Source organism: Macaca thibetana, chromosome 14 (genome assembly GCF_024542745.1).
Source record: "Macaca thibetana thibetana isolate TM-01 chromosome 14, ASM2454274v1, whole genome shotgun sequence".
NCBI lineage: Eukaryota > Metazoa > Chordata > Mammalia > Primates > Cercopithecidae > Macaca > Macaca thibetana.
The window spans coordinates 9057928-9084175 of record NC_065591.1 but is presented as its reverse complement, the minus strand read 5'-3'; the positions used below and the strand labels follow the sequence as shown (position 1 = coordinate 9084175).

The 26248-nt window shown below is 45.7% G+C and overlaps 2 protein-coding genes and 1 pseudogene across 7 annotated transcripts in view; 1 reads left to right on the top strand and 2 right to left on the bottom strand.

The window, feature by feature from the left end:
* The window catches only part of LOC126935634 (uncharacterized), a 30216-nt pseudogene extending 25274 nt beyond the window's left edge, over nucleotides 1-4942 (bottom strand).
* Nucleotides 1-26248, bottom strand: part of FAU (FAU ubiquitin like and ribosomal protein S30 fusion) — a 231467-nt gene that overhangs the window by 133379 nt on the left and 71840 nt on the right. The window contains exon 1 of one of the 3 annotated variants that reach the window (XM_050757350.1): nucleotides 14330-14339. The exons of the other annotated variants lie outside the window; for them this stretch is intronic. The gene's annotated coding sequence lies outside the window, so the exon portion shown is untranslated. Of the gene's footprint in view, nucleotides 1-14329; nucleotides 14340-26248 lie in introns of those variants that run through there. 3 annotated transcript variants of the gene reach the window in all.
* The window catches only part of POLA2 (DNA polymerase alpha 2, accessory subunit), a 38835-nt gene continuing 17600 nt past the window's right edge, over nucleotides 5014-26248 (top strand). The window contains exons 1-7 of one of the 4 annotated variants that reach the window (XM_050757180.1): nucleotides 5014-5106; nucleotides 10601-10725; nucleotides 11517-11608; nucleotides 13392-13449; nucleotides 20612-20718; nucleotides 23457-23650; nucleotides 24901-24989. In XM_050757180.1, the coding sequence (XP_050613137.1) occupies nucleotides 10642-10725; nucleotides 11517-11608; nucleotides 13392-13449; nucleotides 20612-20718; nucleotides 23457-23650; nucleotides 24901-24989 (624 nt within the window). In that variant the 5' untranslated portion in view covers nucleotides 5014-5106; nucleotides 10601-10641. Of the gene's footprint in view, nucleotides 5107-5195; nucleotides 5807-10600; nucleotides 10726-11516; nucleotides 11609-13391; nucleotides 13450-20611; nucleotides 20719-23456; nucleotides 23651-24900; nucleotides 24990-26248 lie in introns of those variants that run through there. The other 3 variants (XM_050757177.1, XM_050757178.1, XM_050757181.1) reach the window with 3 other exon arrangements.

Sequence of the window (26248 nt, the reverse complement as noted above, 5' to 3'; positions counted from 1 at the left end):
CTCGGGACGGGAAGTTTGCAGTGAGCCGAGATCGCATTACTGCACTCCAGGCTGGGCAACAGAGCGAGACTCCGTTTCAAAAAAAAAAAAAGAACAAGAAAAAGGCCTCTTGGGTCAGGTTGAGAGGCTTAGTCTTCATCCTAAAAGTAAGAGGAACTCACTGACAGGGTTCTAAGGGGACGAGGAATGCTGACATGATCAGACTTAAATTTTAAGCAGATGACAGTGGCCTCCATAGGGAGAACTATGGGAGGGTGGGAACAGTCATGGCACACAGGGCTGCCTAAGGAGTAAAGATAACTTGGGGGAGGTGGCCAATAAGGTGCCCATCCCAGTTGCTGTTATTATTCCCTCTGAGCTCCCACCACCTTCACCACGGGTCTAACTCAGTGCCTCAGACATAGTAGTAACTCAATAAACAGTTGCTAATAGGTTCAAAGTTCAGAGCTTCGGATTTTTTTTCAGACAGAATCTTGCTCTGTCACCCAGGCTGGAGTACAGTGGTGCAGTCTTGGCTCACTGCAACCTCCACCTCTTGGGTTCAAGCGATTCTCCTGCCTCAGCCTCCTAAGTAAGCTGTGATTACAGGCACCCGCCACCATGCCCAGCTAATTTTTGTGTTTTTAGTAGAGATAGGGTTTCCCATGTTGGCCAGGCTGGTCTTGAACTCCTGACCTCAGGCGATCTGCCTGCCTCGGCCTCCCAAAGTGCTGGGATTACAGGCGTGAGTCACCGTGCCCAGCCCAAGCTTTGTTTTTTTAAATCTTGCCTCCCACAATGCAGAAAGCCTTAGTTTCAGATAACAGCATGGGGAAGAAAGAAAATTTGGGAGGAAGAAAATTTGAATAACAACAATATTGATGTTGGCAAGGATGTGAAGAAAAGGGAACTCTTTTTTTTTTTTTTTTGAGGCAGAGTCTTGCTCTGTTGTCCAGGTTGGAGTGCAGTGGTGTAACCTCAGCTCACTGCAATCTCCACCTCCCGGGTTCAAGCAATTCTCCTGCCTCAGCCTCTTGAGTAGCTGGGATTACAGGCGACTGCCACCACGCCTGGCTAATTTTTTTTTTTTTTTTTTTGAGACAGAATCTCACTCTGTTGCTCAGGCTGGAGTGTAGTGGCATAATCTTGGCTAACTGCAACCTCTGCCTCCCTGGTTCAAGTGATGCTCCTGCCTCAGCCTCCCGAGTAGCTGTGATTACAGGCAACCGCCATCGTACCCGGCTAATTTTTGTATTTTTAGTAGAGACGGGGTTTCACTATGTTGGCCAGGCTGGTCTCGAACTCCTGACCTCGTGATCCACCCGCCTCAGCCTCCCAAAGTCCTGGGATTACAGACGTAAGTCACGTGCCTGGCCACGCCCGGCTAATTTTTTGTATTTTTAGTAGAGATGAGGTTTCACCATGTTGGCCAGGCTGGTCTCAAACTCCTGACCTCAGGTGATCCACCCGCCTCAGCCTCCGAAAGTGCAGATTATGCACTCTTAACACAACCCAATAACACTCATCACACCAAAGGAGGCCATGCTGAAGCCGGTGCCATCAGAAACAGGAAGAAGGCAAGGATGCCTACCGTGATTCAACAACGATTCCAAGGTTTGGTTCAATGCACCAAGACAGGAAAATAAAATGATTAGTATCAATATTTGAGAAGAAGGGAAAAATATATTTTTATTTGTAAATGTTATTATAATCTAGGAAATCTGAGATTCTCCTAAAACATTAATATTAATAAGAGAATTTGGTCAAAGTGACTGGTTGCAAGAAATATGTCCAAGGCTGGGAGTTGTGGCTCATGCCTGTAATCCCAGCACTTTGGGAGGCTGAGATTGGTGGATCACCTGAGGTCAGAAGCTTGAGGCCAGCCTGGCCAACATGGCGAAACCCCATCTCTACTAAAAATACAAAATTAGCTGGGTGTGGTGGTGGGCACTTGTAATCCCAGCTACTCGGGAGGCTGAGGCACAAGAATCGCTTGAATCTGGGAGGCAGAGGTTGCAGTGAGCTGAGATCACTCTACTGCACTCTAGCCTGGGCAACAGAGTGAGACACTGTCTCAGAAACAAAAACAAAAACAAAAACAAGCCAGGTGGCCGGGCACGGTGGCTCAAGCCTGTATTCCCAGCACTTTGGGAGGCCGAGACGGGCGGATCACAAGGTCAGGAGATCGAGACCATCCTGGCTAATATGTTGAAACCCCGTCTCTACTAAAAATACAAAAAACTAGCCGGGCGAGGTGGTGGGCGCCTGTAGTCCCAGCTACTCGGGAGGCTGAGGCAGGAGAATGGCGTAAACCTGGGAGGCGGAGCTTGCAGTGAGCTAAGATCCGGCCACTGCACTCCAGCCTGGGCGACAAAGCAAGACTCCGTCTCAAAAAAAAAAAAAAAAAAAAACAAGCCAGGTGTGGTAGTGCATGCCTGTAGTCCCCGCTACTTAGAAGAGTGAGGTTGGGGGATCACTTGAACCCAGGAGACTGAGGCTGCAAAGAGCTTGATCACACTACTGCACTCCAGCCTGGGCAACAAAGCAAGATCCTGTCTCAAAAAAAAAAAAAAAAAAAAAAAAAAAGTAAAATGCTTCAACAGTTTTGGGAAGTTACTGTAAAGCTACTTGGGGCAAACACTACCAAGTGCTTACTTAGTATTAACTCCTTTCTTAGTAACAAAATTTGTATATTGATGGGGTAGCAATGTGTTTCCTCAATAATATTACAATGTAACTTATAAGAAGGCTTTCCCAGCCTCCTTTAAAGATATGGCTATTAAAAAAAATAATAAAAACAAACAAATAAATAAATAAATAAATAAAGATATGGCTATGTGGCTAAAGTCTAAGCAAAAGTGGTTGAGAAGGATTTCTAGAAAGACTCCTCTTCAAAAATGGATAAACAACGGTTTGCAAAAGTCATTTTTTTGTTTCTTTTTTCCATTTTCATTTCATTCCTCTTTTCACTCTCTTTTCTTGTTTATTTGTTTTTAAGTTTTATTTGCCCTTTCTTCTTCCTACTTTCTGCTACCTGGAATGGAATGTGAATCTGATGGCTGGAATTCCAGAAGCCATCTTGTACTATGAGGTGACTGTAAGGATGGAGATTAATTCGAGGACAGTGGAGCAGAAAGATGGAGGCCTGATGAAGGTGAAGCCATCATTTTAGCCCTGGGCTACCTATCTCTGAAATTATTTTACCTGACAGAAAAATAAAATTCTGTTTTGTCTCAGCTACTATTGTTTTAGGACTTGGCTATGTCACAGATCTAAAACCCACTTAATTTACTCCTGCAATCAAAATATTATATTGACACAGAAAAGATAACAAATAAATCAGTGGGATAAAACAGAAAATCCAGAAACAGATTCAAGTATTTATGGGGACCGGATACATGAAAGATCACAATTCAAGTCAGTTGGAGAAGAATGTTTTATTTACTAAGTATAACTGCTGACATGCTGGCTGTTTGTCAGGAATAAAAAAAGCTAAATCCTTCCTCACATCACAAACAAGATTAGTTCTAGGTGGATTAGCAAACTAAAGGCAAAACGTAAGTAAAATTAATAAAACAAAAATTAGAAGAATATTTTCATAAGTTTAGGTCGAGGATACCTTATTATACAAAGCAGGAAACCTAAAACCATACAGGAAAATAATTGTACAATGTTGTGTAGAAAAAAAAACACACACACACAAAGCTAAAAGACAGGTTGGGAAAAATACGTATGTAACACATTTGCTATCCATTAGTTACTGCTGATGGTGGGAAACTGCAAACATTTTCCATAAAGAGCCAGATAGTAAACATTTGAGGCTTAAGGGTGTGAAACCTAAAAGAGGTTCATGATGGATCCGGAATGGCTAACTAGGCCTAAATTCAAAATACAGCCAAGCAGCCATTGGCTGACTAGAGGTCACAAGTACTTCAGTTTTGTTTGCTTTCTGAGACACGATCTTGCTCTGTTGCCCAGGCTGGAGTGCAGTGAGGCGATCATGACTCACTGCAGACTCGACCTCCCGAACTCAAGCAATCCTCCTGCCTCAGCCCCCAGAGTAGCTGAGATCACAGGAACCCGCCACCACCGCCGGCTAATTTTTTGTAGAGAAGGGGTTTCACCGTGTTGCCCAGAATGAACTTGAACTCCTGGGCTCAAGTGATCCGCCCGCCTCAGCCTCCTGAAGTGCTGGGATTACAGGCGTGAGCCACCGCACCCGGCCTGGGACGGGCATTTTTAAGGCTCCTGATACATATTGCTAAATTGTTTTCTAGAAACGCTCTACCGGGCCGGGCGCGGTGGCTCAAGCCTGTAATCCCAGCACTTTGGGAGGCCGAGACGGGCGGATCACAAGGTCAGGAGATCGAGACCAGCCTGGCTAAATATGGTGAAACCCCGTCTCTACTAAAAAATACAAAAAACTAGCCGGGTGAGGTGGCGGGCGCCTGTAGTCCCAGCTACTCGGGAGGCTGAGGCAGGAGAATGGCATAGACCCGGGAGGCGGAGCTTGCAGTGAGCTGAGATGCGGCCACTGCACTCCAGCCTGGGCGACAGAGCGAGACTCCGTCTCAAAAAAAAAAAAAAAAAAGAAACGCTCTACCATCCCACCAGCAGAGTATGACTCCTACGGTAGAGATTTTTGGCTCAAAGAATTAGGATGTATTTTAAGGGGAGAACCCTCTTCTCATCTTACCCCTAACCTCTATCCGTGAGTGACCTACCTTCACTCCCAAGCCTCCAGTCACCCACTGGGAATCTCTACCTGGAAATCCCAGAGGCACTCAAACTTAACGTGTCCACAACTAAATTATTATCTGTCACCTTCCCACCTGATATCCCCCAAAATGCCCCAGATGCAGAAAACATACCCATCACTGTGGCTGGCACCACGGTGATAATCACGATAATAACCATGGCAACCAGATTCCTCACTGAAGCCATTCTTTTAGGATGAACCAAGGGCACAACAGGCAGAGATGACAAGGGGAATGGAGAAGGGGGTACAGTAAGTTTGAGACAGTTGAAGGCACGCGCACGACAGCGCCTGCGCACCACGGAACAGGGCAAAACGGTGACGAACATGCGCCACTGAGCTTCACCGAGCAGCCGATGCCCAGAAAACAGGTATCCGCACACAGACTCAGTTTCCGTGTAGGTAACCCTGGGGCGTTGCGGGTCGCACCCGGCTTTCTCGCCCAGTGAGAAAGAACTGCGCAGCTGCCGACTGGCTGGCCGCCAGGCGCGTGCGTAGAGACGCCCACACGCCCGGTGATGCGCACGCGCCCTGGGCCGCGCGTGCGCGCGTCGGGTCCCGGAATGAGCCGGGGAAAGCAAGCGGAAGGGTTGGGGTTGGCTCCCGGTTTCGCGCATGCGTGCGCTGCACAAACCATTTGGCGGGTTTTTCCCGGCCACTCTGTTCTGCCACCGTCACTGAGAAACTCAGCGGTAGCTTTTAGGAAGCAGGACGTTCTCTCCAGGAAAGCGTCCTCTCGAGATTTCTGCTCCCTCTATTCAGGGCGTTTGGGGGCCACCCCTTCATTTTTTAAAAAACGTATTTCTCTGTGACCGACGGCCGGGGCCCTCTGACGGTCTGAGGTCTTGCTTGGGCCAGTCACCTCCTGTCACGGTCCGCGGAGGGTGGAAGGATAAGAGGGCGAGGCGCTCATCGCTCGCCAGGCCCGTGGGTTTCTTGGGCACAGGTCGGAGCTGGGTGGGCCGGCTCCCCGGCCCCTGGCTTGGGCGACCATGTCCGCATCCCCCCAGCAGCTGGCGGAGGAGCTGCAGATCTTCGGCCTAGACTGCGACGAGGCTCTAATTGAGAAATGTGAGTCCGGCACCCCTTCCCGCCCCGCAGCCGTGTTCCACGCTCTCGCCCGAGTTCCTCGGCGCTTAGAACCGAAAGGGGAGCGCTTCCAATTTCCCCCTCCCCTGGAGCGGAGTTCTCGGTGGCTGTGAGAGGAAGAATCAAACTGAGTTTTGAGATTTAGGATGTGGGCACTTTGAAATGCCCACCGGGTACCGCTTGGATGCCAAATCAAAAATACGAATATGCAGCACGATTTTAAACCAACTCGAAGTTCTCGAAAGGCGGAATTGGGATGTGCTAGATCGAGACTAGGCCCCGGTGGCACCTGAGTTTGGGAATTGTTGAGGCCGGGGTAACGGGTAACGAAGCAAGAGATGTGGGGGTTTTGAAATGTAGCTTTTTATTCTTGGCTCCTCCCTTTCCAGCTTACACCTTAAACCTCTGCTGATCCATCAGTTCTCTTATCGGAGCTGTCATATTTGGTCTGTGCAAATATGAATCCCTTGAGGTGGATTCCTAAAATTGAATTTGAGCTGTGGAAGGGGCTTTAGGGAGCTTGTTGGCTCCCTCTGTTTATAGATGGAGAAACAGACAAGGAAAGCTAATTGCCTGAGCTGTCTGTGAAGCCAGGTGTCCTGCCGTGGAGTCCCGGGCTGCATCATACGGGTCCATCGTGTTGGTCAAGCTGTAGATCAGTGTAAGGAGTCATTTGAAGCAAAGCCCGGGAGATGTGGAAGTTCTGGAATCCGTGTGAATGTGCACCTGCCTTAACCACTCAACACTTTGAACTTCTTATATATAAAAAGAGAATGAAACATGTTAATTTATGGTGAGAAATTCATTTCAGAAACCAGAATACTTTGTCTTCATGCCCAGTGCCTTCTCTCTCTCTCTTTTTTTTTTTTTTTTTTTTTTTTTTTTTTGAGACAGTCTTGCTTTATCACCCAGACTGGAGTGCAGTGGCATGAGCTTGGCTCACTGCAGCCTCCACCTCCCAGGTTCAAGCGACTCTCCTGCCTCATATTCCCAAGTAGCCGGGAATACAGGCGCCCACCACCAGGCCCGGCTAATTTTTTTTTTTTGTATTTTTAGTAGAGAAGAGGTTTCACAATGTTGGCCAGACTGCTCTCAAACTCCTGACCTCAAGTGATCCACCCACCTTGGCCTCCCAAAGTGCTGGGATTGCAGGCCTGAGCCACCGCACTCCGTCCTTCTCTTTTTGAAAGAAGACTAGCCAGGCGCAGTGGCACACGCCTGTAATCCCAGCACTTTGGGAGGCTGAGGCAGGCGGATAACCTGAGGTCAGGAGTTCGAGACCAGCCTGACCAATATGGAGAAACCCTGTCTCTACTAAAAATACAAAATTAGCCAGGTGTAATGGCACATGCCTGTAATCCCAGCTACTCAGGAGGCTGAGGCAGGAGAATCGCTTGAACCTGCGAGGTGGAGGTTGTGGTGAGCTGAGATCACGCCATTGCACTCTAACCTGGGCAACAAGAGCGAGACTCCTGTCTCAAAAAAAAAAAAGAAGACTTAAGTGGAAAACCTGATCATAGTCAGAAATTTATGTGGTAAGCATGAAATCAGCATGAGAGAAATTAGTTATGTGAACCAGATTTGTGAGAAATTAGTTATGTGAACCAGATTTGTAAAGACTTCAGGCCAAGATGCCAATTGCTTTCATCTCATGTAGAGCGAAATTGGCAATGGCTTTGGAATTGTGGACTTTGGATCATCAGTAACCTCAATGGCACCTTAATGTTTCCTGACAGTAAACCATATTTCCCTGGTGTCTTCCCCCCGCCCCAGACGGAATCTTGCTCTGTTGCCAGGCTGGAGTGCAGTGGTGTGGTCTCAGCTCACTGCAACTTCTGCCTCCTGGGTTCAAGCGATTCTCCTGCTTCAGCCTCCCGAGTAGCTGGGACTACAAGCACGCACCACCATGCCTGGCTAATTTTTTTGTATTTTTAGTAGAGACGGGGTTTTGCCATGTTGGCCAGGATGCTCTCGATCTCCTGACCTCATGATCCGCCCGCCTGGGTCTCCCAAAGTGCTGGGATTACAGACGTGAGCCACAGCGCCTGGCCCTTTTTTTTTTTTTTTTTTTTTTTTTTTTTTGAGATGGAGTCTCGCTTTGTCACCCAGGCTGGAGTGCAGTGGCTTGATCTCAGCCACTGCAGCCTCTGCCTCCCGCGTTCCAGTGATTCTCCTGCCACAGCCTCCCGGGTAGCTGGGATTACAGGTACACGCCACCACACCCGGCTACTTTTTGTTGTTGTTTTGTTTTTTTGAGATGGAGTTTCTCTCTTGTCACCCAGGCTGGAGTGCAGTGGCGCAGTCTTGGCTCACTGCAACCTCCACCTCCTGGGTTCAAGAAATTCTCCTGCCTCAGCCTCCTCAGTAACTGGGATTACAGGCACCTGCCACCACACCCGGCTAATTTTTTGTATTTTTAGTAGAGACAGAGTTTCGCCATGTTGAGCAGGCTAGTCTTGAACTCCTGACCTCAGGTGATCATCCCACCTCGGCCTCCCAAAGTGCTGGGATTACAAGTGTGAGCCACCGCGCCTGGCCTACTTTTTGTATTTTTAGTAGAGACAGGGTTTCACCATGTTGGCCAGGCTGGTCTTGAACTCTTGACCTCAGGTGATCCACCCACCCTGGCCTCCAAAAGTGTTGGGATTACAGGCGTGAGCCACGGTGCCAGGCCCCTGGTCTCTTCAGAGTCTTCCAGGTGACTGTTTTCCACCTACTCCTGTAACATCCTTCTCTCCCACCTTCACTCTCAGCTGACAAACTTCTATTTTTTTTTGCTGAAAAAAATAGAAGATTAGAAAACTTCCATCAGCAACCACCATTACGTCTCACTGACCCATATCTGTGACATATACCTAGCCTTCTTTCCTATTACAATGAAAAAATTCTCCATATTCCTAGCAAAATCCAAGCCCTCCACTTGAGTCCTAAACCCCATTCCTTCTGACGCAATTAAGGACATCACAGGTAATTCTCCTGTCTTACGTATTTTCTATTTTTCTTGCTACAAGATTTTTTTCCTACTAGTATAGAAATGTGCTTCCATCTTGCCTTTAAAATACTCTGTTGACCCTACTTCCCACTTGAGTTCTCTCCTTCCCAATTGGAGCAGACTTCAAAAGGGTCGGCCAGGTGCGGTGGCTCATACCTGTGATTCCAGCACTTTGGGAGCCCGAGGAGGGCAGATCACAAGGTCAAGAGATCGAGACCATCCTGGCCAACATGGTGAAACCTCGTCTTTACTGAAAATACAAAAATTAGCTGGGCATGGTGGCTCATGCCTGTAGTCCCAGCTACTCGGCAGGCTGAGACAGGAGAATTGCTTGAATCAGGGAGGTGGAGGTTGCAGTGAGCTGAGATCGTGCCACTGCATTTCAACCTGGTGACAGAGCAAGACTCTGTCTCAAAAAAAAAAAAAAAAAAAAAAAGGTGGGGGGGGCTTGCCATCTTTAAATGTTTCCTCCTTAAATCCATTTCAATAATTTCTTTTGTTGCCACCACTTCACTGAAGCTTCTCTACTCAAGGTTACCAGTGACCTTCACCTTGCTAAAACCAGTGATGAATTTTCAGTCCTCATCTTGAATTAGCAACTAGCACCAGCACTTGACACTATCATTTTTTCTTTTTTTAAAACACATTTTTCTCTTAGCTTCTTAGACACTACTAGTTTTTTTTTTTCTTTTTTTTTCTGAGACAGGGTCTTGCTCTGTTACCCAGGCTGGAGTATAATGGGCAAATCACAGCTCACTGCAGCCTCAACCTCCTTGGCTCAAGCAATCCTTCCACCTCAGCCCCCAAGTAGCTGGAACTACAGGCACAAGCCACCAAGCCCAGCTAAGTTTTGTATTTTTTATAGAAACAGGGTTTCACTGTGTTGCCCAGTCTGGTCTCGAACTCCTGGGCTCAACCAGTATGCCCACCTCAACCTCACAAAGTGCTGGGATTACAGGCATGAGCCACTGCGCCTGGCTTACTGCTAGTTTTTCTTAAGCTTTGCTGGTGTCACCACTTCTCAGGCTTTGCGGATTCATCCTCAGAGGCCCTAAGGCACCCCAAGACTCAAGCCTGGGATCTTTTCTCCCTTCTAGATACGCTTGCTCCCTTGGTGATCTCACCCGGAATCTCCTAGCTTTAGTATCCCATGTATTTACTGATGGTTCCCAAATTTATACCTCTGCCCACACCGCTTGCCTGAACTACAGGCTGGCTTGTTCAACAGCCTGCTGTCTTCAGTTGGATGTCTAAATGGCACCTCAGACTCTGCATGTCTAAAACTAAGCTCCTAGTATCTCCTCTCTCTCCTCAGAGTAGTGCCTCTGGCTCTTTTCCCCATCTCAGTTAATAGGGACGCCACTCTTCCTGTTGCGCAGGCTAAAAATATCAGCATCATCCTTGCCTTGTTTTTCTTATACCTTCAGTTGGCAGATCCCACTGGCTTCACTTCCAGTATGTAAAGTCCTGTCCAGAGTCCAGCCACTTCTCACCATCTCCACTGCCACCACCTTGATCCAAGCTACCATCATCTCTCACCTGGGCCTTTCCATGATTCTTTAATTGGTCCCACTGATTCTTCCCTTGTCCCCTTCTGTTTCCCCCCAATAGTGAGCTTTGTGAGGACAAGGATGCTTCTGTTTTCTCATTGCCCAAAACAGTGCCTGGCACTAATAGATTCTGAGTAAACGCTGATTGAGTAAACCAGGATTATTTTTGCTTTTCTAGGTGAAAGTTTTGACAAATGAACTAAGTTTTTACTTGTCCAATTTTCCTTTCTACAGTGGTAGAGCTTTGTGTTCAGTATGGACAGAATGAGGAGGGAATGGTAGGCGAGCTTATAGCCTTCTGCACCAGCACACATAAAGTTGGCCTTACCTCAGAGATCCTGAACTCTTTTGAGCATGAGGTAAGAACAGAATGAAAGCAAACTAATAATGTAATTCTCTATTTCTGCTCTACAGGGGAGGCACTGTGATCTATTGAGAGGAGTGTGGGCTTTCGAGTCAGGCCCAGATTCCAGTCCCAGTGTGAACTTGGACAAACTACTTTATGTTCCTGAGCCTCAGTTTCCTCTTCTGTCATTGGGGCTAATAATCTGTATTTTTTATGATTGTTATAAGAATTAAATGGGGCCAAGCGCTGTGGCTCACGCTTGTAATCCCAGGACTTTGGGAGGCTGAGGCAGGCAGATCACAAGGTCAGGAGTTCAAGACCAGCCTGGCCAACATGGTGAAACCCTGTCTCTACTGAAAATACAAAAATTAGTTGGGCATGGTGGTGGGCGCCTGTAATCCCAGCTACTTGGAAGGCTGAGGAAGGAGAATCGCTTGAACCTAGAGGAGGCAGAGGTTGCAGTGAGCTGAGATCGCGCCACTGCACTCCAGCTTGGGATAGAGCGAGACTCCGTCTCAAAGAAAAAAAAAAAAAAAGAAAGAGATGAGAATGGACATACAGCACTTAAAACTATCACCCAGCAGGTGATAAGTCTTTACCAAATAGTTGGTATTGTTAGGATTGTTATGTGTTATAGACAGTAATGGGATGTCTTTGTTTTTAGTCTGTATGTATCTTAATTCTTTGAGGAATGTTAGATCTTTGATTATATTTTGAATACCTTTTATTATCTCAAGGCTTTGGAAAACACCTCTGCTACTACTTGACTATGAAGTACAGTGTTCACTATCTTTTCTTTTTCAGTTTCTGAGCAAAAGATTATCAAAAGCCCGGCACAGTGCCTGCAAGGACAGTGGCCATGCGGGAGCTAGAGACATTGTTTCCATTCAAGAGCTGTATCCTTTTCTGCTGAAGGTCTTTTTCACCAAGCTGCATGTTGCATTTTATAATTTGTCTGTAGTTGCATGTGTAATTTAAACACAATAATAAGGCCGGGCATGGTGGCTCAGACCTGTAATCCCAGCACTTTGGGAGGCCTAGGCAAGCATATCACTTGAGCCTAGCTAGGAATTTTTGACCAACCTGGGCAACAAGGTGAAACCCTGTCTCTACCAAAAGGACAAAATTTTTTATGTGTGTGTGAGTTGGTTTCACTCTTTTTGCCCAGGCTGAAGTGCAATGGTGCAATCTTGGCTCACTGCAACCTCCGCCTCCCGATCTCAAGTGATTCTCCTGCCTCAGCCTCCTGAGTAGCTGGGATTATAGGCACGCACCACCACACCTGGATAATTCTGTAATTTTTTTTAGTAGAGACAGGGTTTCACCATGTTGGCCAGCTGGTCTCGAACTCCTGACCTCAGGTGATCCGCCCACCTAGGCCTCCCAAAGTCCTGGGATTACAGGCGTGAGTCACTGCCTGGCCAAAGTACAAATTAAAAAAAATAATAATAATCTGGCCGTGGTGATGCATGCCTGTAGACGCAGCTAGTTGGTAGGCTGAGGTGGGAGAATCTCTTGAACCTGGAGGGTGGAAGTTGCAGTAAGCTGAGACTAGACCACTGTACTCCAGCCTGGATGACAGAGGAAACCCCATCTCAATAATAATAATAATTGTAAAAATTACCTAATATTTAGATTTCTTTTTTTTTTTTTTTTTTTTTTTTTTTTTGAGACGGAGTCTCGCTCTGCCGCCCAGGCTGGAGTGCAGTGGCCCGATCTCAGCTCACTGCAAGCTCCGCCTCCCGGGTTCACGCCATTCTCCTGCCTCAGCCTCCGGAGTAGTTGGGACTACAGGTGCCCGCCACCGCGCCCGGCTAGTTTTCTGTATTTTTTAGTAGAGACGGGGTTTCACCGTGTTAGCCAGGATGGTCTCGATCTCCTGACCTCGTGATCCGCCCGTCTTGGCCTCCCAAAGTGCTGGGATTACAGGCTTGAGCCACCGCGCCCGGCCTATTTAGATTTCTTCTAGCAATTAGCCCTTGCCTTATATGAAAGTTTATTATTATTATTATTATTTTTTTTTTTTTTTTTTGAGATGGAGTCTCGCTCTGTCACCCACGCTGGAGTGCAATGGCATGATCTCGGCTCACTGCAAGCTCCGTCTCCCGGGTTCACGCCATTCTCCTGCCTCAGCCTCTGGAGTAGCTGCGACTACAGGCGCCAACCACCACGCCCGGCTAATTTTCTGTATTTTTTTTTTTTTTTAGTAGAGACGGGGTTTCACCATGTTAACCAGGATGGTCTCTGTCTCCTGACCCCGTGATCTGCCCACCTCAACCTCCCTAAGTGCTGGGATTACAGGCATTAGCCACCGCGCCCGGCGATTTTTTTTTTTTTTTTTTTTTTTTTTTTTTTTTTTTTTTGAGACGGAGTCTTGCTCTGTCACCCAGGCTGGAGTGCAGTGGCCGGATCTCAGCTCACTGCAAGCTCCGCCTCCCGGGTTTACGCCGTTCTCCTGCCTCAGCCTCCCGAGTAGCTGGGACTACAGGCGCCCGCCACCTCGCCCGGCTAGTTTTTTTGTATTTTTTAGTAGAGACGGGGTTTCACCGTGTTAGCCGGGATCGTCTCTCGATCTCCTGGCCTCGTGATCCGCCCGTCTCGGCCTCCCAAAGTGCTGGGATTACAGGCTTGAGCCACTGCGCCCGGCCGATTATTGTTTTTCTTAACCAGTGTTCTTAGAATTGAAGTGGAAGAAGAGGAGGAAATTCTCTTGAACTCTTACACCACACCCTCAAAGGTAAGTAAACAGTGTTTGGACATCGCATTTTACAAGTAACATTTTAAAATAGGTTATCACAACATTTGAAGATCGGAGGGAAAAAAATCAACCACTCTCATGCATTTCCTACTATATTTCCACTTATACATCTTCCTTTCTGATCATATGTCTAAATGTTTTACATAATGGCAGCCCTTATAAACATATAGTTATCCTGCTTTTCTTAGCACAAAATAAAACATTTCTATAAATATAATTTCTCCATAATTGCCCTTTTTAAATAGCTGTATAGTTTTTTTTTTTTTTTTTTTTTTTTGAGACGGAGTCTCGCTCTGTCACCCAGGCTGCAGTGCAGTGGCCGGATCTCAGCTCACTGCAAGCTCCGCCTCCCGGGTTCACGCCATTCTCCTGCCTCAGCCTCCGGAGTAGCTGGGACTACAGGCGCCCGCCACCTCGCCCGGCTAGTTTTTTGTATTTTTTAGTAGAGACGGGGTTTCACCGTGTTAGCCAGGATGGTCTCGATCTCCTGACGTCGTGATCCACCCGTCTCGGCCTCCCAAAGTGCTGGGATTACAGGCTTGAGCCACCGCGCCCGGCCAATAGTTGCATAGTTTTATACTATAATTGAATAATTCAGTTCTGTGTTGGATCCCAGTGTGAAAGGTCAAGTAGAGTAGTGGAAAAGCATTGCCTTCAAAGTCTGAGTCAGAAGACCTGGGTGACCTGGAGTGAGTTGTTTTATCTCTCTGAGCCAGTTTCCTTATCCATAATATCAGGATATTCATTCAGTTATACAGCAACAACTATATACTGCACTAGGACACTGGGTAAACAGTGGTGAACGAAACAGACATGGATGGGCTCTGCCCTCAAGAAGCTGACAGCCAGTGCACAACATCCCCCATCTTGGAGGGCCTGAAGAGGAAATAAATAGGTAAAGTATCAGGCCCTGTGCAATGTATTCAGTAATAGTAATTATTCTTTATACTAACTAAATAAGTTCATAAAAATTCATAAACATGGAGTGAGCCTTAATTATTCAAAGTAAATTACATCATAAGAAAGATGTAATTTACATTGCCCTACGCAATGTATTCAGTAATGGTAATTATTCCTTTTTTTTTTTTGCAACAGAGTTTTCCTCTTGTCGCTCAGCTGGAGTGCAATGGCACGATCTCGGGTCACTGCAACCTCTGCCTCCTGGGTTCAAGCAATTCTCCTGCCTCAGCCTCCCGAGTAGCTGGGATTATAGGCGCGCGCTACTATGGCCAGCTAATTTTTGTATTTTTAGTAGAGATGGGGTTTCACCATGTCAGCCAGGCTGGTCTCAAACTCCTCACCTCAGGTGATCCATCTGCCTCGGCCTCCCAAAGTGTTGGGATTACAGGCGTGAGCCACCGTGCCCAGCCCAGTAATTATTCTTTATACTAACTAAATAAATTTGTAGAAATTCACAAACATGGAGGGAGCTTTAATTATTCAAAGTAAATTACATCATAAGAAAGAAGGTAAGGGCTGGGTGCAGTGGCTCATGCCTGTAATCCCAGCACTCTGGGAGACCAAGGCAGGAGGATCAGTGACCAGAGATCATGCCACTTCTCTACAGCCTGGGTGACAAAGTGAGACCCTGTCTCAAGAAGAAAGAAGGTAAATAGATTTGCCTGTGGAGAGTAAGAGGGTCAAAAATGTGCCCCATGAAGTTGCTAGCACAAAACCAGGTACATATAATATTAAAAGAAATAATGAGGTGTTTGTTAGAGTTTCTTAAGATTGGAGAGACTGTAACTCATTTGATTTTCCCCCTAAAGTGGTTTTCCGAGTCCATATCCCAGTGAAGGACACCTCCGTTCTTCCATTGGCTCAGGCCAAGAACCTTGGAGACCTCCTTAAATCCTTTTTCTCTCACACCCCACGTCCAACTTAGGTACCAGTCCTGACATCCCTCTCCAGGATCTGGCCACCTCTCACCATTTCCACTGCCACTACCAGGTCCACAGCATCATTGTCTCCTGAATGATTGGGACAGCCTCCTAACTAGTCCGTTGGCTTCTTTCTGCCGTGTCCAAACATGTTATATAGTTACTTTTTTGTTTTGGTTGGCCTTCCCTCCATTAGATGGAAGCTCCTTGAGAATAGAGACTTTGTTTTTACTTGCTGCTGTTTTCCCAGCACCCTGGCACATTAATAGTTGTTAAAAGACCTCTGAATAAGGGAGTGTGGTTGACTCTCCAAATAGGGTCTCAATTGCAATACCAATGGGACCACCACAGTTTTATCTGGTTGTCAGCTTCACAGATCCAGAATTTTATCTAATTTGTCTATGTATCCAGAATTGATCATATTCTTGGAGTCTGACTCATGGTAACCCAGCTGTCAGTAGACTGATGAGTAAGCCAGGTACAAATTTGCTTATTTTACTGTTCAAGTAGATACCCTTTCAATGACTGAAATCCCACATTTAGGCTATCCCATTCCTGCTATGGAGATACTTAAGAGACTAAATTGTGAATCAAAGTTTGTGACTGTGAGGCCGGGTGCAGTGGCTCATGCCTGTAATCCCAGCACTCTGGGAGACTGAAGCAGGTGGATCACTTGAGGTCAGGAGTTTGAGACCAGTGAAACCCCATCTCTACTCAAAATAAAAAATTAGCTGGGCATGGTGGTGGGTGCCTATAATCCCAGCTACTCAGGAGGCTGAGGCAGGAGAATTGCTTAAACTTGGGAGGCAGAGGTTGCACTGAGCCCAGATCACACCACTGCACTCCAGGCTGGGCGACAGAGAGAGACTCCGTCTCAAGAAAAAAAAAAAAAGAAAAAAGTTTGTGACTCTGAATTCCACGCTAAATGAGTTGGATTGAAATGTTAAGGAAACATTATGTCTGGACTAGAGATACATAAAATGCTTAGAACAGTACCCATCATGTGGAAATTATTCAGTCACTGTTAGGCCATGCATCAATGGCAGCATGATAAAATAGTCAAAGTGTGGCCAGGCGTGGTGGCTCACACCTGTAATCCCAGCACTTTGGGAGGCCAAGGTGGACAGATCACCTGAAGTCAGGAGTTCGAGACCAGCATGGCCACCATGGTGAAACCCCATCTCTACAAAAGTACAAAAATTAGCTGGGCATGATGGCAGGTGCCTGTAATCCCAGCTACTCGAGAGACTGAGACGGAAGAATCACTTGAACCCGGGAGGTGGAGGTTGCAGTGAGCTGAGATCGTGCCATTGCACTCCAGCCTGGGCGAGAGAGTGAGACTCCATCTCAAAAAAAAAAAAAAAAAGACAAAGTGTGAAGGTTGGCTTTTCCATACAAACAGTGCCAGGCTGAGGTTGCCTGACCCTCAGGTCTTAGGAACAGGTGTCCTTCTGCTATAAAGGTAAATATGATATGTCAGTGATTTTAGCTTATCACTATTAAATATTCCTGTGCAATTGACAGCTGTTCTTTTGCTTCCGTGTTCACCATAAATCTGCTGATGATTTGGCTGCCATGTCCCTGTCTAACAGGGAGGGAATGCGTTAGCCTGGTGATTTGACGTTACCATACCCTGGCCAGTTATATTTCTAGTAAATTAATAAACTGGTTATAATTTGATTTTCTCTGTGGGTGTGAGAATGTGCTTACCCTAGGATATGAAAATATGGTACCATTGCTGACTACATTTATCATTAAAAATGATGAAACCGCCCACCGCGGTGGCTCACGCCAGTAATCTCAACACTTTGGGAGGCCAAGAAGAGGGAATCACCTGAGGTCAGGAGTTCAAGACCAGCCTGGCCAACATGGTGAAACCCTGTCTCTACTAAAAATAGAAAAATATTAGCTGGGCGTGGCAGCGGGCGCCTATAATCCTGGCTATCCGGGAGGCTGAGGCAGGAGAATTGCTTGAACCCGGGAGGCAGAAGTTGCAGTGAGCCGAGATCGCGCCACTGCACTCCAGCCTGGGCAATCAGAGCAAAACTCCATTTAAAAAAAAAAAAGAGAGAGAAAGAAAGGAAGGATGAAACTAGCCAGGCATGGTGGCTTATGCTTGTAATCCTAGCACTTTGGGAGGCCGAGGTGGGTGGATCACCTGAGATCAGGAGTTCGAGACCAGCCTGGCCAAAATGGCAAAACCCCATCTCTGCTAAAAATACAAAAATTATCCTAGCATGGTGGCACATGCCTGTAATCCCAGCTACTCGGGAGGCTGAGGCAGGAGAATTGCCTGAACCCAGGAGACGGAGGTTGCAGTGAGCTGAGATCATGCCACTGCACTCCACCCTGGGCGACCCTCCGTCTCAAAAAAAAAAAGAAAAAATGATGAAACCAGCATTAAGTGTTAATAATGAATCTTATGAGCTTGGTTAAAGGGGGTGCATCTTTGAGAACTGGGACTGGAGTTAGTGAACACTATTGGATTTGACCCCTAAGGCTGAGGACCGGAACACCAGACTGTGCCTTGTTTACCAAAGTGCTGTCACCTTGCCACATCCTGCGAGACAGACTGTCATTCTCTCGAAATATCCCTGCCCCACAACATTGGCCCCAGAGTGTTGTAGCCGACTGTATATTAGGAGAATCTTTTGGAGGGATAGTTTGAGAAAATATATTCAAATTATAGAATCTCTTTTTTAATTATAAAAAAAATAAAGACACGGTGTCACTGTGTTGCTCAGGCTCAGGCTGGTCTTGAACTCCTGAGCTCAAGTGATCCATCTGCCTCGGCCTCCCAAAATGCTAGGATTACAGGCATAAGCCACCATCCCTGGCCAAATTCATAAAATCTTTTTCTATCCTTTGACCCAGTAATTCTCCCTAGAGGGGAAAAAAAAAATCTCTTCTGAAGAAATAATTCAAATTATGGGAAAAGCTCTATGCATTGACGATATGCATCTTAGCATTATTTTATTTTTTAATTTAAAATCTTAATTTGCCAAATCACTTTTCACCTAAGAATCAGCATTATTTGTAATCACTGAAAAATCACAAACAACCCATAATCCAGCAATTGAGAATTATGTAAATCGTTGTAGATCAATTTAAGCAAATAACACAGCTACTAAAAAGGATAAAGACCTGTAATCCCAGCACTTTGGGAGGCCGAGGCAGGTGGATCATCTGAGATCAGGAGTTCGAGACCAGCCTGACCAACATGGCAAAACTCCCATCTCTACTAGAAATACAAAATTAGCTGGGCGTGGTGGCACATGCCTGTAGTCCCAGCTACTCAAGAGGCTGAGGCCGGAGAATGACTTGAACCTGGGAGGTGGAGTTGCGGTGAGCCGAGGTTGCAGTGAGCTGAGATCGTGCATTGCACTCCAGCCTGGGCAACAAGAGCGAAGTGAAACTCCGTCTCAGAAAAAAAAAAAAAGGAAAAAGATTGGGCCAAGTGCAGTAGCTCATATGTATAATTCAGCATTTTGGGAGGCCGAGGCAGGTGGATCACTTGAGGTCAGGAGTTCGAGACCAGCCTGGCCAACATGACAAAACCCCATCTCTACTAAAGATACAAAAATTAGCTGGGTGTGATGGCGGGCACCTGTAATCCCAGCTACTTGAGAGGCTGAGGCAGCAGAATCGCTTGAGCCCAGGAGGCAGAGGTTGTAGTGAGCCGAGATCTTGCCACTGTGCCCAAGCCTGGGTGACAGAGTGACTCCATCTCAAAAAAATATATAACAAAAAAACAGTGTGGGAAAATATTTATTATTAATATAGAGTGAAAAAATCAGCACATAAAATACTTAGGTTTATATTTATTTATTTATTTTATTTTATTTTATTTTATTTTTTTGAGACGGAGTCTCACACTGTTGCCCAGGCTGGAGTGCAGTGGCGCGATCTCGGCTCACTGCAAGCTCCGCCTCCTGGGTTCACGCCATTCTCCTGCCTCAGCCTCCTGAGTAGCTAGGACTACAGGCGCCCGCCACCGCGCCCGGCTAATTTTTTTTTTTGTATTTTTAGTAGAGACGGGGTTTCACTGTGGTCTCAATCTCCTGACCTTGTGATCCGCCCGCCTCGGCCTCCCAAAGTGCTGGGATTACAGGCTTGAGCCACCGCGCCCGGCTTAGGTTTATATTTAAACTAAGATTATGACTAATTTGTATATTTGTAATCTTAATATGCAAATTATCAGCCACCATGCCTGGCTTTTTTTTTTCTCCTCAGATGTGAGGTCTCGCTGTTGCCCAGGCTGGTGTTGAACTCGTGGGCTCAGGTGATCCTCCCACCTTGACCTCCCAGAGTGCTGGGATTACAGGCATGAGCCACCACCCCTGGCCTAGAAAAATATTAAAATACTATTAAGGAATATTCAAAACTGGTTATTATATCAGGATGGTAGAATAAGGGATTTTTTTTTAATCTATTTTCCATTGCAGCTGCCTAATGATGGTTTTGAATCTGTTCTCTGGCATTCTGTCCTTTAGTTGCTACCAGTTGACCACTCGGCAGTATAACTTCTTAAACTTGCAGCCAGGAGGAGCCCTAGGGCAAGGAAAGCTGCAGACTAGCTGGCTTTCTGGCTGCTATCCAGGCAAGGATTTTGTTTTCTCTATTACAGTTGATTATCCTAGACTTTAGGGAGCAATGGGTCTCTGGACTGTAGGTTTCAGCCTCCATTCTGGGCTTATCTTTGGATTCTTGTTGATGAGTCAAAGGAAAAAAAAAAAAAAAAAAGGAGTGACCATCAATGAGGTGTTTGCTGACTCTTCTAGTATGAGCTCAACCTTGTTATCTGTTATCTGCCGGGAGTCATTTCCTTTGAAAATGTGTGGTATACTTTACCAGAGTAAGTAGTAATATCCCATTCCTTCTCAGGAAAATGTGTACACGTAGGTCAAAACTATGCATTGTAAAACTCAGATCTGTTTGAAAACAGAGAGGTGGGGACAGAAAGTAAACATACAAAGGATTTGACAGGACAGATTACCAGCCTGGTGGTCCTTTCTGGAAAATGTTTGCTTTCTTGTAATTGCCTTCAAAATAGGGACAGTGTCCTGAATGTTGGTTACAGTTGTTGAAGATTTCTTTTTGAGATTATGCTTGGATGATGGGGCCTTAAAAAGAGAACCCACCCAGTCCTGTTTTGTGCCTTCGTTTGGACATGCTCTCCCTTTTCTTCCAAGGAACTATACACTTAATTAGTATTGGGTCTAGTAGGACTGAGATTTTGTTTTCCTTTTTTTTTTCCCTAGGGTTCTCAGAAGCGAACTATCTCCACCCCAGAAACCCCCCTAACAAAAAGAAGTGTATCAACTCGTAGCCCCCATCAGCTCCTCTCACCATCAAGTTTCTCTCCAAGGTATGGATCATAATTCATTCAAGTGCCATAAAGCTGGCTTCCCCTCCCCTTTCTCTGGCTATCTGAGGAAGGCTAGCAGCAGAGTTATTTATTAACTGTAGGTGGGCATGTACATCTGCAGTGAATTGGCTTGAAAGCCTATTGCTCTCTGCCTTCCTTGCTTTCCCTTTCTTTGTGGAAAATTACTGATTCTTACAGTAATTAAGGAAACTCACTTTCCACCCACTTTTCTAAGGCTCATTTCCTAGATCAGGAACTGATACCTTCTATTGAAAACAACCTGTCTATTCAGAAGTCTAAGAGTCTTAACAGGTCTTGTCAGTAGAGGCAAGTAGGTTTCCACCTGCTTCTGTTGGTGTTTTGTTGGGTTTCTTTTTCTTTCTTTTCATCTAAAGTTTTTTTGTTTTGTTTTGTTTTTAAAGAAAAGCACATATCTTTGTTCATAATGTTTCGTAACCTGTTTATTGTTTCAAACTCAGGTTACAACTAGTTTCTGAGTTTTCTTGTCACTGTGAATCTGCACTGACTTAATTGGTATTTTGTCCCTCTGCCACCACTGCACATAAATCCACAAAGATCATATGTAATTTTTTAAAATCCGTAAATGACACGTCTCGTATTAGAGAATTCCATAGGCAAGTGCTCTGCTGAGTAGATGGGTTTTTAGGAGCTTCCACATCAAGATGAGGCTCAGGAGCAGTAGTATTAACCCTTTAGGGAAACACCAACTGCCAGGAGTCATTACCTCTACTTTGGATCACTTCCAGATGAACCAGAGCTTAAGATTTTTCAACTCTGTCACCTTTTTTTTTTTTTTTTTTTTTTTTTTTGAGACAATCTCACTTTGTCACCCAGGCTGGAGTGCAGTAGCACCATCTTGGCTCGCTGCAGCCTCTGCCTCCCCAGTTCAAGCGATTCTCCTGCCTCAGCTTCCCGAGTAGCTGGGTCTACAGGCGCCCGCCACCACGCCTGGCTAATTTTTGTATTTTTAGTAGAGACAGGGTTTCTTTCACCTGTTGGCCAGGCTGATCTTGCACTCCTAACCTCAGGTGATCCACCCGCCTCAGCCTCCCAAAGTGCTAGGATGTCAAGCATGAGCCACCGCGCCCAGCCTTTTCAGCTCTGTCACTTTAGAAAGCTGGTGATAGAAGCTCTGCAGTCATTCAAGGTGAGGGGTTATTGGATTTTTTTTTCTTTTTTCTTTTGTTTTTTTTTAAGATAGGCTTTCACTCTGTTACCCAGGCTAGAGTGCAGTAGCACAATCATAGCTCACTGGCCTTCCAGGCTCAGGTGATCCTCCTACCTCAGCCGCCTGCGTAGCTGGGACTACAGGTGTATGCTACAAAGCCCAGCTAATTTTTGTAGAGATGGGGTTTTACCATGTTGCTCAAGCTGGTGTCGAACTCCTGGCCTCAAGCAGTCTGCCCCCCCTTAGCCTCCCAAAGTACTGGGATTACAGGCGTGAGCCAGCGTGCCTGGCGGTATTTGGATTTTGAAGGACAGTTTTACTTTAGGGTGGTCTACTGCTGCTCTGGGGAGTTCTCAGACTTTTTGGAAGAAAGCTTTCTAGGCTTAACAAGAGCATCTTTGCAACCGGGTATGTAGGGATGGCTCTTATGGACATGCCAGCACCATTGCAGGAGTTATATTCTCCAAATGTCAGTACAATGCTCTGAAACCTGTAGATCTGTTTACAGCTGTCCTCATGTGAGCATCTTGCTGCATTAAAGGGCCTGCTGTAATGGATGGCTCATGGAGCTTCCCAGGGAAGAGCTTGGAGAAGTTGGCAAAATGCTGCCTAGTCATTTTTTAATGCACACTAATAAAGCTGACAGCAGAAACTGGTTTTGTAATGTATGAAAGTAACTTCTAAATTATTCAGGTAGAGGTGGCACTGGAGATTGAGATAATTAATTGAGCTCATTTTCTGTAGCCTCTCTGTGAAAAGAAAGAATGATGGCATTAATTGCGATGGTGCCCCACATAAAACTGGTTCCTGCAGAGTTTCAGTGCATTAAACAAAGCCTGTTTTAAATAGAGCTCTGTACGGCGTGTTTACAACCAGAGAATTAGAAGACTTCACTGTTATCTAAGCAGATCGGCAATATCCATGTGTTCTTAGAGGTGTAATTTACCAGTCAGGGAGTGGAAACGTGAGAACTTGGCAGTTGAGCCTAGAAAAATGGGAATGTTTGCATATCACCAGACTGTTAATTCATTACTTCTCCACCTCTATAGACACTGGGGAAAGTTGATTAATTTTAACTTCATTTTATTGTTGTTTCTACCTTGAACCATATTGTGAGTTTTTATATATGCTCAGCAAGTTTTGGCTTATCCACAGTTGCAGGCTCAGATGATGTTCCAATAAATGCTAAAAATTCATAAGAAGAGAAAAATGGAACTTAAAGTTTGCCTTTTAATCAATTCAGGATCTGGGGTTTTTTTTGCCTTGCTTAGTTTTAATGCCAAGAGAACGACAACCTTTTAAAATACGTTTCTGTCTCTAAACTTCTTTAAAAATGTTTGGTATTCCTCAGCCTGGTATTCCTCAACCCTTCATTCCTGAAATTCCTTAAAGGTCTGGGTATGTCCATCCCCGTTAAACTGATTCGATTTATAAACTATGAGGCCACCTTCCTTTTCTCTAGTCCCCATTTCCAAAGATAACCTCATGTTATTCCTCTCTCCCTTTAGATATGAACACAGTAATATTAATCCTTTTTGCTTCCAATTAGTGCTACTCCCTCCCAGAAATACAACTCAAGAAGTAACCGAGGAGAAGTGGTTACCTCCTTCGGCTCAGCACAAGGAGTGTCTTGGTCTGGGAGAGGAGGAGCTGGAAACATCAGCCTGAAGGTCTTGGGGTGTCCAGAGGTACTAACAGGGAGCTACAAATCCATGTTTCAGAAGCTCCCAGACATTCGAGAAGGTAATTGTTTTTCCCTTTGAAATTCTGGTGGATATAAAACCACCTGGAAGGGTCTAGAGTAACAAAGCTTCAGCTATGCTGGTAGAACAAGTTCCAAGGTTGCCTTTGAATATATGAGTTGGTAATGTCTTCATGGAATCCCTAGTAGTGGAGGGACACTGGCAATACTATCAGTGATTGCCCCAAGTTACTTCACTTGGCTAAAAAGCACATAACCATTCCCAGCAGCAAAAACTCGAACGATGTAAAGGAATTCAACTTAAAGATATTCATGGCTCCTTCCTTAGAAGCCTTCTTCGGCCGGGCGCGGTGGCTCAAGCCTGTAATCCCAGCACTTTGGGAGGCCGAGACAGGCGGATCACAAGGTCAGGAGATCGAGACCATCCTGGCTAACACGGTGAAACCCCGTCTCTACTAAAAAATACAAAAAACTAGCCGGGCGAGGTGGCGGGCGCCTGTAGTCCCAGCTACTCGGGAGGCTGAGGCAGGAGAATGGCGTAAACCCGGGAGGCGGAGCTTGCAGTGAGCTGAGATCCGGCCACTGCACCCCAGCCTGGGCGACAGAGCAAGACTCCGTCTCAAAAAAAAAAAAAAAAAGAAGCCTTCTTCAGGTTGGCCTTGACTTGCCTAAAACCTCAATGAGGACTTGAGTAAAGGGCAGACTTGGGGATGGGGTGGGGTTCATGCCGATTCCCTGGAATTGTGCTGTGGGGTCTCCTGTGGCCAGATGGAAGGCCAGGTTCGGCAACCAAATATCGGAAAATTGGCAAGGATTTTAGAAGGTTTAAACTGGCCAGATGTCCAGGCACCCTTCCTGCTTCTATAAAATGACTGACTTTAAGCCGGGCGCGGTGGCTCAAGCCTGTAATCCCAGCACTTTGGGAGGCCGAGACGGGTGGATCACGAGGTCAGGAGATCGAGACCATCCTGGCTAACACGGTGAAACCCCGTCTCTACTAAAAATACAAAAAACTAGCCGGGCGAGGTGGCGGGCGTCTGTAGTCCCAGCTACTTGGGAGGCTGAGGCAGGAGAATGGCGTGAACCCAGGAGACGGAGCTTGCAGTGAGCTGAGATCAGGCCACTGCACTCCAGCCTGGGTGACGGAGTGAGACTCCGTCTCAAAAAAATAAAAAAAATAAAAAATAAAAAAAATGACTGACTTTAATATTTTACAATGTGCTGTATTTTCTCTTCTTGGCAAGTGAAAGGTCTTAACATAATATTTTTTTTTCCACTTCTGGGATTGCAGTTCTGACATGTAAGATAGAAGAACTCGGCAGCGAACTCAAGGAACATTATAAGATTGAAGCTTTCACTCCTTTGCTAGCCCCAGCACAGGTAAGAGTTGTTCTAATAGTTCTCACTAATTAATAATACATTTTTTAATCGATGACCAAGAGCCATCCTTCTTGCTTCCTTTTTCACTTCTTGTCTGTGTTCTAGTTTGAACATCTATCTTGGTTGAATTTGGGAAAATAGGCCCTTCTGAAGAAAGATTTGTAAGTGCTGTCTGGTTTTGTGGCCAGAGAGTGATTTTCTTCCCACTTGGATTAGAGTCTTGCACATAAGCAGAGACTGAAGGCCTTGTTTCCCTTGGTGGTGAGTCAGGTAGCTCCCTGGGGATTTCCCACAAGTAGAAGCATTCACATATCGAGATAAAAGGACAGCAGCGAGGGTGGGGTTTTCAGAATCTTGTTCTCTGGACAATGACTCACAGTCTCTCCCCTTGTTTGGTCTCTTGTTATAGACAAACTGCTGCCAATACTATCTTTATATCATAGTTTAATCTGGTGTATATACCAGTACTTTCTCTCTAGAATGTTTTCTAATTTAAGAGGAAATATATTCTAGAAGTTTCTTTAAAGTACCTTTGTCAATGTTTACATTCAAAGAATGACCAGTTGGGGAAGTGATGCAGAACTGTGTCATAGAAGGAAGTGTTGGAGGACTTGGAAGGAAATAATTGAGGGAAGGCAGGGAAGCACAATCACTGGGAAAGATGAGACTTCCTCTCTTTTCTCCCAAGAGTGGGAACAGAACAGAGGAAGCCATAGGGACAGAGATTTTAGCTCAATTAATAAAGAACTTCCTGTTAGGAGGTTGTATGGTATGTGGCTAAGGATATGGCTCTAGAGCCAAATTTCTGGTCTCAAACCCAAGCTTCACCCACAGTTTGACCTTGACTAAATTATCTAACTTCTCTGTTGCTTGTTTTCCTCATCTGTAAAATGGGTACAATAATATCCACCTGATGGTTGTTGCAAGGATTAAATGAGTTAATATATATAAAATGCCTAAGAATACATTTTAGAATAGTGCATGGTATTTAGTAAGCTCAAGAAATGTTATCTATTATTAAGTAGTTATAGCTGTCCAAAGATGCAGTGTGCTGCCCTGGGATGGTGAGGACCAGGTGGGGTGGGCATCCAGGGGCAAGTTCCCCTACACTAGAGATGCTCACACTTAGGCAGCATCCTCGGAGGGCTCAAGTGCTGGGTTGGTGGGTGGACAAGATGCCCTTTCAGAGTTCTTCCATCCTGAGAGTCAGTGATGATGCTGTAGTCACCTCAGGGTCAAAGCAATGCCCTGCCAAAAAA